General features: G+C 38.8%; 1 protein-coding gene across 1 annotated transcript in view; it reads left to right on the forward strand.

Annotated features, from left to right (window-relative positions):
- Positions 1 to 209: 209 nt before the first annotated feature.
- Positions 210 to 11,663, forward strand: part of HEPH (hephaestin) — a gene marked incomplete at its 5' end in the record, with an annotated part of 76,136 nt that continues 64,682 nt past the window's right edge. Inside the window, 5 exons of the mRNA XM_015561169.1 lie at positions 210 to 309; positions 498 to 629; positions 3,931 to 4,142; positions 5,263 to 5,413; positions 7,993 to 8,205. Coding sequence (XP_015416655.1) covers positions 210 to 309; positions 498 to 629; positions 3,931 to 4,142; positions 5,263 to 5,413; positions 7,993 to 8,205 — 808 coding nt within the window. The remainder of the gene's footprint in view (positions 310 to 497; positions 630 to 3,930; positions 4,143 to 5,262; positions 5,414 to 7,992; positions 8,206 to 11,663) is intronic.

An 11,663-nucleotide genomic window follows, 5' to 3' on the forward strand; every position in this document is an offset into this window, starting at 1 on the left:
GCACAGTCAATTAAACTTATCTAAGCTCTTTGCATCTTACAAAGTTAAACAGCTAAAAGAAGTAAAATAAGAAGGCAACGCTTGTGGAATTTACAGTGCATATTGGTGGTGCATGTCTCATGATTTGCCTGCTTGCTTCTCCAGTTCAATCATTTCTTTTGAAGGTAGTGGATTTTTTTCTTGTGTTTCTGTCTTCTTCAATTTGACAGTTGTTACTGACCAGATCGGACTCCTCTCATTTGCACACCTTGCTTAGCTTCCTCTGCAACCATGTTGATAAACCTAATATAACTGACATTGAGAAATTCAGTAAGTCAAAATTAATGTGCTTTTTATAAGTATAAATTTCAATATACTTAGAAGGGTTTATTATTATTGCAGAGAGGGGCTCTCTATATTTTTCATATTCTTTTTCTTTCCCTCCCATTTGTTTTTGTTTCCATCCTCCCTTGTCATGCCTGTTTTCATTTCCATTGTCTCTCCTTCCCATTTAACAGGGCCAGTGATCCGGGCTGAGGTGGGTGACACTATCCAGGTGATCTTCTACAACCGTGCCTCCCAGCCATTCAGCATACAGCCTCATGGGGTCTTTTATGAGAAAGACTACGAGGGAACTGTGTACAATGATGGTGAGCTGGCAGGTTCTCCAACTAATGTGGGCTGCAGGTAATAGCAGGTAGCTCTGTAAGGAAAATAAATAGGGATTGAAGGAGGAAGAACTAGGCAAAATTAATGACCATGTGTGGATGTTGTTGAATGAATGTATGATATTAAGCAAGGCAGAGCTGGAATCAATAAAAGACATGTTTTCAATTTTTTCTGATTATAAAAATAGCATATGTATTATAGAATTTTGAAAAATGTAAAAAATTATAAAATAAATCATTCATAGATAAATTGCCATTACATCTTATATACTTTTAAATATACTTTTGTGCTTATAAAATACATATATATTTATTTATTTGTGACCATATGGTTTGAACAGTTTTGTATCATATTATTTTCACTGCCCATTATATCTTGTTCATCTTCTCATTCCATAATAATGTTATATTTTGATAGCTATATAATTATCACATGGATTTGCCTCTATTACGTTATCCTCTATTGTTTGTGCATGTATTTTTTAATTATTATAGAATATTGTAAATCATTTAATGCATTAAATGAGTACATACATATGGTTTGGATTACTATTTCAGAAGGGAATCCAAGTGAGATTATTTGGTAATTAATTTCTTGTTTTCTCTGAAAATAATATTAACATATGCTAATTCCAGGCCAAAACTAATAAATCATAAAGGGCAAAGTTGCACACAAATCTAGACTGAAAGAACATCCTACAGGGCAACTGGTTTAGTCCCTTTAGGAAGTGAATTCCAAAGGGGAAAAAATTAGAGACAACACCAAGGGCAACATCCAACTTGTCTGATCCTATTTATAAAAAAGTATCTTAAGGGACATTTTGGAGACAATTATAAAATTTTTGTAGTAGATTGGATATTAGATGATATTAGTGATATTATGGTATTTTTTAGATGTGGTAATGTTATTGTGGTAATACAGAATATGTTTACTGATTATTTAGAAATGAAATATTGTGTTGTTTGCATTTTACTTTCAAATAATTTAACAAAAGCAAACAAAAACTGTGTGTGTATATGTCTCTCTGTGCAGATATATATACACATAAATGTAGATCAATTAAAGAATGTAAAATGTTAAAAACAATCAACTCCAGGTGGTAGGGTGATTATTATACTAACCTTTACATTTTTCTATACATTTGAAAATTTAAAGTGTTGGGGACAATGACTGAATAAGAAAAAATAAGTTAATATCATCCTAAATTATACCACCCTGTTATGGGTTATTCTACAGATATCCTTGTGTATGTATCTTTGCCCACTCATACAGTCATATTGTTATTTTTTCAAGATATATTGTTATTTTTATATGATGTGGTTTTGCTGTGTCTGATGATGCACACATTAAAATTTTTGGTAACTATATCCAAATTGTTTTCTGAAAAAAATTTCATTCAATTTTGAATCCCATAACAGTAACTGACAGAGAGAACCCATTGTTACATCCTTACCAGCACAGAGGAGCCATTTTAACCTTCTTCAAAATGTCAGTCTTGTAGGCAAACAACAAAATTCATGGTTGTTACAATTTGCATTAAGTTGAACATTCTTTTTAGTATTTATTGTATATCTTACTGTTTTTGTGGACATGAATCTTTTTTTAAGGCTTTTGATAAATTTTACTAACTTTTTATCCCCAAAAGGGCAATTCTCATTTACCCTTTTTATAGGTGAGAGAGAGGAGTAAGAGCTATCTGAACTTATTATTATTAATCCTCACCCAAGGATATGTTTTTATTGATTTCAGAGAGAGGAAGGGAGAGACAGAGATAGAGAGAGAGGAAGAGAGAGAGAAGCATCAGTGTGAGAGAGAAATATTGTTCACTAGCCTTCTTACACACCCCAAAAAGGGATCGAACCCACAATCTAGGTATGTGCCCTGAAAGGGAATCGAACCGGAAACCTTTTGGTGCATGGGATGACATGCCAACCACCAAAGCCTTATGGCCAGGGCTGAACTGATTATTTTAATTTGTAAAAACCTTGCTAATGTGACAGGCAAAAATTTATTTAGCTATATTTTGTACTTCTTTGATTACTAATAATTTCAATTTTTTTAAAATAACATCTCTGCACATTGCTTGATCATGACATATGTCCACTTAAGAAATTACAGTCTTAGTGTATCTTTTCAATTATAGTTGACCTTCAGTATTATTTTATATTAGTTTCAGGTGTACAGCATAATGATTAGACATTTTGATAAATTTTTTATGTAATCCCCCAATAAATCAAGTACCCGCCTGGCACCATAGATAGTTATTAAATATTATTGGCTATATACCCTATGCTGTACTTCACATTCCCATGACTATTTTGTAACTACCAATTTGTACTTCTTAATCCCTCCACTTTTTTCACCCAGTCCCACAACCCCTTCCCATCTTGTAATCAATAGTCTGTTGTCTGTATCTATGAGTTTTGTTTATTTTTTTTCTTCAGATTATTCATATAAGTGAAATCACATGGTATTTGTCTTTCTCTGTTTGACTTATTTCACTTAGCATAGGTCCATCCATGTTGTCACAAATGGTAAGATTTCATTTTTATGGCTAAGTAATATTCCCTTGTATATATGTACCACCTCTTCTTTATTCCATCATCTATTGATGGGCACCTAGGTTACTTCCATATCTTGCTTATTATAAGTAATGCTGCAATGAACATAGTGGTTCATATATCTTTTCAAATTAGCATTTAAGATTTCTTGTATAAATGCCTAAAAGTGGAAGTGCTGGGTCATAAGATAGTTCTATTTTTTGATTTCATGAGGAATTTCCATACTGTGTGTGTGTGTATACATACATAACATATGTACACCCACATGTTGATACATACATATAGAAAGGAAAAAGTGTTAAACAATCAGAACCGTTCAAAGATGAAACAGGCTATGATGGCAGGTAGTGAGTCTCCTAACTCTGGATATTTTTAAGCAGAGATAGGAATATAAGAGCAAATAAGTATATGTTTTTGAGTGAGGGGTATTCCAAATAAGTTTTAAATGCTCTTTTATCCCTTAGGTCATATGAGTTTGGGAAAGTTTAGAGAAGTTTAAATTTCTCCTGTTCATATAACAAGATGTGGCAGAACTAGGAACCAAACTCCAGTGTCTTGACTCCTACCCAGGATTCTTTTAAATATTCAAAATTCCATGTTCCTGCTGTTCCTGCTGCTGTTCCAAAATGCTTTTGTAGTTCATGATCTTTACCCCACTGTTTGGAGCTGATCACCTTTACTATACCCAATGTGATTAATGAGTCCCATGTTTTCCCTGCAGGCTCATCCCACCCCGGCTTGGTGGCCAATCCCTTTGAGAAAGTAACATATCGCTGGACAGTACCCCCTCATGCAGGCCCCACTGCTCAGGATCCTGCCTGCCTCACTTGGATGTACTTTTCTGCTGTGGATCCCATAAGAGATACAAATTCTGGTCTGGTGGGCCCCCTGCTGGTATGCAAGGCTGGTGCCTTGGATGCAGATAGCAAACAGGTATTGCCAGTGTTTCTGACCTGAAAATCTGCTGGCAGGAGGATGAGGCTGGGTGGCTGAATAGGAGTTAAACATGGAACTGGGTTCTAGAGGTGAGAAAATAGAAAAAAAATAACCAAGTTATTGAATCAGACATTAATATTTGATGACTTTATGCTCTCTTTCATATTATTTTTTCACTCACAAACACACATCATCCTTAGTCTTTTACCTTAATTTATTTTTTAGCTTCAGCAGCTCCTAATCCTTACTTGTCTTCTTTCATGTTCAGCCCACCATTTCTAGCTACGTAACCTTGGACAAGTTACTTAACCTTTCTTTGCCTCAGTTTCCTCATCTACAGTAAAGGGTTAGCAATGAAAGAAGGTAACTTGGATTTCTGTAAGAATTAATTAAAATAACCCATATAAAGTACTTAACACAGTGTCTGGTGCAAAATAAACCCTTAGTAAATGTTAGCAGTAATAATAATATTTTATGGTATATTAATTATTATTACAATTATTTTTATTATTTTATAACACCCCCCTCCCAGATTCCTCCCCTGATATCCTAGCCACCTTTTTCCATTCCTCCCAGGTGACGCTAGACCAGTGGTTCTCAACCTTCCTAACGCTGCGACCCTTTAATACAGCTCCTCATGTTGTGGTGACCTCCAATTTCATTGTTACAAATTGAACATAATTAAAGCATAGTGACTAATCACAAAAACAATATGTAAGAATATGTTTTCCGATGGTCTTAGGCGACCCCTGTAAAAAGGTTGTTCGACCCCCAAAGGGTTCGCAGGTTGAGAACCGCTGCTGTAGACTCTCTTCTATCACTTTGTATCTTTTATTATCCATAATCTATATCTTATGCTCTTCCCTGCTCCCTTTCCTACAATCCTTTCCTTCAGTTTTGTCACTTTATTCTGACTTCCTTCACCCACCTGTGATTTGAAGTTACCTGAGAAAAACTGCCTAACAACAACTGCAATTCTAGGCAGAAGATATGATCTTGGCTGTGTGTCTGGAAAAGGAAAGGGAAAGAATCAAGGATCATTGGGTCTGGAGCATCAGTCTATAGCTGCTGAAACTGTTGTCATTTCTCCTTCTCTTCTTTCCCACTGGGCCTACAGAAAGGAGTGGATAAAGAATTCTTCCTCCTTTTTACTGTTTTGGATGAGAACAAGAGCTGGTACAGCAATGTCAATCAAGCAGCTGCTATGTTGGATTCCCGACTTCTCTCACAGGATGTCATCGGTTTCCAAGACTCCAATCGAATGCACGGTATGGGGAGTTAGTGCTTTTGTCCTGAGCTACAACTGAGAGGTTATAAGTAAAATCTATCCTCAACTTAATTATGACACCTCCCTGAAAACACTGATTCTATTGGTCAGCTATGCCCAAGAGATGAGCCAGATTGAGGGACTAAACTTGACAACAGATCTTCTACTGAACACCTTCTTGTGCTGTATCCTATGTTAAACAGTATCGGGGCACTGGATAAAGATACTGTGAAATTAGGATTGCACACAAGGAATCCAGTATAGGCTGAGAAGAGTAAGCTGGGATGACACCTTTCTAGGCTTATTTCCTCTTGGTTATCACCCACTGCCCTTGTTCCACAAATCCATACTTCAGCCCAACAAGGCAATTTTTCTCTATATGGATATAACCTTGTGATTTTCTAACTTCATATTTTCGCAATGCTTTTCCCTCCACTTGAAATCCCCCTCCTTACATCTTTATCCTTCTCCTGGGGAATCCCCCCCTCCCCCATTCTCTAAGGCCCTACTCAAAAGTTAACGCCTCCATATAACATTATTTGATCACCCAAGCCCAAGATGATAACACCCTCTTTTGAACTACTATTGCATTTTTATTAGACTATTTTAATAGGAAGCTTCATACACTCTCCAATATTTTAATTGTTACATTGCTTTTGACTTCTGCTAAAGTGTAATCTCCTTAACTGTGAGTATTTTTGTCATTAAATATATTTTATTAAGTATTTATTATATGATGGCTACATATGCTTGTGTAATTGATTTCTTTATTTAATTTTTTATTGTTGACACTATTGTAGATGTCCCCCATTCCCCCACCTCCAACTGAGGGGTTATAAGTAAAATCTTCCACTTTGCCCACCTCCACCCAGCTCCCATACCCACTCCCTTAGCCCTCACCACATTATTGTCTTTGTCTTTAATGAATCCCATCACCATTCTTTATCAGTCTCTCCACACCCTTTCCCACTGACACTTGTCAGTCTGTTCCATGTATCCATGCCTCTGTTTCTATTTTCTTTGTCAGTTTATTTTCTTCATTATATTTCACATATTTGTGAGATCATATGGTATTTGTATTTCTTTACCTGGCTTATTTCACTTAGCATAATAATCTCCAGGTCAATCCATGCTGTCCCAAAATGGTGAGTATTTATTTGTTGCTTACCTCTGTATCCTCTACACTAATACACAGTAAATGTTTATGAACCAGTGAATTATCAATTAATGAGTAGGTGGGAAGGTGAGTGAATGAATTGGAAGACATGGTCCCAGTTTGTAAGGAGCTCCCAGCATTTTGCAATGAGATGAAACTAATAACACTCATTAAACAATTACAGAACAATCCAAGACATATTATAATCAAATGCTAAATTGTGTGGAACAGATTTTAAGTGACATAGAATTCAAAGGAGAATATTAGTGAGGAACAATCCAATTAAAATATTTCTGGAAGAAGGGACTGCTTGAGCTAGTCCAGTGGATGTGGGGACATTGAAAAGGGGTTGGCTTCAAGTAGGCCTCCTTGTATTTTTCAGGAGAGTGTAGAGGGTGCAAGGGAGTTAAGAACAAGTGTATTGTCTTTTGGCTCCATCTCTTGTTTCTCATTACTGGTCAGTTATATCTGCTGGAAAAAGTAAGACAGTCCTGAAAACTAAGTTCATTTTAGTTTGAACTTACGGAGCACCTTATTAGTATTGGGTGACATGTCAGGTGCTTAGGCAGTCACACAGATGCAGAAAAAATAATGTGTTTCCTCTTAGCTCACTCTAGTGTGGGAAATAGATCTATAAGTAAATAATTGGATACTGTGGTTAAGTGATATGGCAGAATTTTGTGGGGATAAACTTTCATGGAAACCAGAGATAGAGTAATAATTCTGCTTCACTGAGAAGGTGACATTTGAGTTGGAGCATGATGGATGCATGAGTAGTAGTTTCCTGTAGAGAGAGACCAGAAGGAAAGTATATTACAGGGAGAGGTAACAGCATGTAAAGTCAACAGGTGTATTATAAGCACCTACCATGTTTAATGCTTTGGGAATTAAGAGGCAGATGGAACTCACAGAATAATGGGGGGATAGATGGCAGGTAGGGATACCAGGAAGGAGGTTTTTGCAGGAGTTCAGGCCAGAGGTGGCACTAAAGATGAAGAGGAGACAGTTTGAAAACTTAGTATGGAACTGCACAACTTTATAGAGGGATGGAGAATGAGGAAAAGATGGAGGAGGAACAATCAAAGAAGTTGTAAGAGAATGTGGTGCTACTGAATGCAAGGGAGAAGAGTTTCAGGAATGTGAGAGTAGGAGAGGTTGGTACTTTTATGTATATGTGAAAAGGTGTTTTGCAAGGATGTGAAGTATGGTGGAGGGAGAGCAGTAGGTGAAGCTAGAAAGGCTGGTTGGGTCGTCATTTAAAGGGGCAGATCTTCATAAGTAGAATTAAAGTGGCTTAGGGAAGAAGGCAGAGGAGTTGGGATGAATCAGAAATTTCAAGTTATGGAAGACCAGTCATGCTGCTGGCCAGTGTCTGAGCAGTCTGATTTCATCTCCCCATCCTGTCTTGTGTTTTTGTTTTCCAGCCATTAATGGGTTTCTGTTCTCTAACCTGCCCAGACTGGACATGTGCAAGGGTGACACAGTGGCCTGGCACCTGCTTGGCCTGGGCACAGAGACTGATGTGCACGGGGTCATGTTCCAGGGCAACACTGTGGAGCTTCAGGGCATGAGAAAGAGTGCAGCCATGCTCTTTCCTCACACCTTTGCCATGGCCATCATGCAGCCTGACAACCCTGGTAAGTGCCTTAAGAGCTAGCCCTAGGTTGAGAGACTTTGTTGGGCAAGAGGCTGGGGGTAGGGCGGCAGGACAGGGGGCCTGGTGAAGAGAAAAGAAGAGTCATGTGGAGTGTATTTGGGAAATTTTCAAAACACATTTGTCTTCTTCTTCCTCAATGTGCATTCCATGTTGTGGTTATTTGGATTTTTGTCTCAGCTATAGGCAGATTAGAATGAAAAGCTGAGGAAGTTCTTTCTGGAACAACAGGAGAGAAGTAGGGATGCTGCCCAGGTTCAGGGCAATTTTTAAATCAGCAGAGGGTGGATTTGGCCATGTAGCCCCTTGGACACATAGAGATTCCATAGATATGGTCCTTGCTTTGGGGGCAGGGAGGGTGAGAGGTCCATGAGATGTATGCACTTCCAACTCTGATATTGTGTGAGGATTCCTGCAAACTCCAGTGGTAGTGAGGTATGTGGGGCGGGGGGGGGAAGAGGGGCTGGGTGGTGTAACAGTTTTAGCCCAAGAATTGGAACACAGCTACTTCTAGTCCAGGTTCTTTTAGAAACTTGTTGTTTAAATTTGGTCTAATCACTCCCTCTCTCTGAAACTGGATTCCTTATTTTCATTCTCTATCTGCCCCTCTCCCTCCTTCCTTCCCTTTTCTTTCTCCCTTTCCTCCCTTTCTGTCTTCTTTTTCTTCATCACCCTCTGCTTCCTCCTCTCCTTCTCTCTGTCTTTCTTTCATTAAGAAATTTGACTAGAATGTTTCTTCAGGTTCCATCTATATCTAATAGTTCATATACAGCAGCAATTTCTCTTTGCAGTTCCTAGAGTGCTTACCTTTTCTAGGCAGTAGATGATAATAGTTTTTGTAAGAAAAATCTGTCAATTCCATGCATTTCCCATTAAACTTTAGTTTAGTTCTGTGAATTCCATTCATATTTGGAAAATAAATCTGTAAGCAAAACAAGTCTCCTTGACAATTTAGTAATTTCATCCTGGCACTGGGTTTAAAAAGCATTTGACATAAAGCTGGCCTCCACAGAAGTCTGGATCTTCATTTTTCTTGATCTACCTGAGATACTTTCTTGGTCTGGGAGACTTGTTAGCAAATTAGAAACAATAGCTAGTAGAATTGATAAGAACAACAGAAACAAGTGCTTTTAGTGGGGACTGAAGTGGGGAACTTCTGAATAAGGAACACCTTTCTCTCTATCCTTGGTTCCAAAGCCAAATCCTAGGCTTAATCTCTTACCTGCAAAACTAATCAGGCTCTCCAGTCATGTCTATGTACCACACCAGAGCTCATGCTTACTTTGAATGAATTAAAATATTTTTGTGCCACACTGAGACCAAAGGAGGATGGCATTAGATGGCCAAAAATATTCTGATCTATTATGGGGTGGAGAAGATGTGAATGGATTTATAAGAGTAAAGGCTTTTAAAGGTTACTCTTTTTCAAGATTCCTGAGTTTTCTTACCAGCAAAAGCCAAAATTCATCTTATCTTTGCATTTCCCAGACCTTTCAAACTTTTTATTCTATTTTAAATATATATTTTTATTGATTTTTTACAGAGAGGAAGGGAGAGGGATAGAGAGTTAGAAATATTTATGAGAGAGAAACATCGATCAACTGCCTCCTGCAAACCTCCTACTGGGGATGTGCCCACAACCAAGGTACATGCCCTTGACAAGAATCAAACCTATGATCTTTAAGTCCTCAGGGCGATGCTATAACCACTGACCCAAACCAGTTAGGGCTAAACTTTTTATTCTTTCTGAAGAGTTCTTGAGTCATAGAATGTTGGAAATTCTAGAGCATCTTTGAAGTAATCTCAATTCACTTATCTTATGAACTAGAGGCCCAGTGCACAAAAATTTGTGCACTCTGGGGGATCCCGCAACTCGGCCTGTGCCCTCTTACAGTCTGGGACCCCTCGGGGGATGAACACCTGCTGGCTTAGGCCCACTCCCCAGGGGATTGGGCCTAAGCTGGCAGTCAAACATCCCTCTGGCAGCCCAGGATCCCTCAGGGGATGTCCACTTGCCATGCCTAAGCTGCAGTCTGACATCCTTAACGTTGCTGAGGAGGCAGGAGAGGCTCCCACCACCACCACGGTACTGGCAGCCATCAGCCTGGCTTGTGGCTTAGCAGAGCTCCCCCTGTGGGAGCCCACTGACCACCAGGGGGCAGCTCCTGCATTGAGCGTCTGCCCCCCTGGTGGTCAGTGTGTGTCATAGTGACCAGTCATTCCCAGTCGTTCTGCTGTTAGGGTCAATCCATCCCCTTTTACCTGGCTAATTGCTAGGCACTGTTTTATTCCAGCATAAAAAATTGTGGAGGGGATAATATGCTCACTATTAATATCTCTGTGTGTGTGTGTGTGTGTGTGTGTAAGTGGGTGTGTAAAGCAGGTATCTGGGATTTATTTGTCTTCTATAATTGAAACTTTGTTGCCATGAGCAGAGGCCACAGCTGGCTCAGCACAGGCGGGAAGCTTGGCTTCCTCCATTGCCTGGATAACCAAGCCTCCTGCCAGCCGCCATATTGGTTAGGTTAATTTGCATATAGTCGCTCTGATTGGCTGGTGGGTGTGGCCTGGGGCTTAGCGAAGGTACAGTCAATTAGCATCTTTGTCTTTTATTAGTGTAGATAGGAGGAAGAGACAGACACCTGAAACAGAAAAATGCTTTGTTTAGGTGAGACATGTTGGTTCTATTTTTCTTTTTCCTCTTGCCTATTTTCTATCAACTCTTATTAATTCTTCCTCCTAGATGACATATTGAATCTTAAGTCTCCTTTATTCTTCCCCCTAGGGGCTTGCTCTCTGATTGAGACTTAGAGAGACCATCGTCAGTTGCTCTTCACAGACAGGAAAAAGTACCAAGTTAATGGAAAAACCAGGACCAGAATCTGTCTTGGGGATTCTAGAGAAAGGATTAGTGATGGAGATTGGTAAATATACATATGTAATTGAGCAGTTTTGTAGATGTTTTAAGTCTGAAAACATCACAAGGGAGGTTCAGAATACTGTATGCGGTAGGTTCACAAATAGGTTTAACAAAATAGAGAAACAAATATCCAGAAAAAATCAGCAAAATGTTAAAAAGTGTTTCATTAATTTCCAAATATGAGTGAAATCATATGGTACTTGTCTTTCTCTGACTGGCTTATTTAGCTTAGCATAATGTTCTAAAAAATGTGTTTCAGTTGTGTGGGTCTGTTGGTAGTTTTGTATACTCCTCTGGCTGTGCTTTAAATTTTAATAAGCCCATCTACACTAATAAAAGAGAAACATGGTAATTGGCGTATGACCGCTACTCTTCCCATTGGCTAATCAGCGAGATATGCAAATTAACTGGCAACCAAGATGGTGGCCGGCAGCCAGGCAGCTGAAGTGAACAGGAGGCTTGCTTGCTCCAGTGATGGAAGAAGCTAAGGTTCCCCGCCTGCTGTTGCCAGCCTCTGGGGG

This window comes from Myotis davidii, unplaced genomic scaffold, assembly GCF_000327345.1.
Source record: "Myotis davidii unplaced genomic scaffold, ASM32734v1 scaffold2356, whole genome shotgun sequence".
Lineage (NCBI taxonomy): Eukaryota > Metazoa > Chordata > Mammalia > Chiroptera > Vespertilionidae > Myotis > Myotis davidii.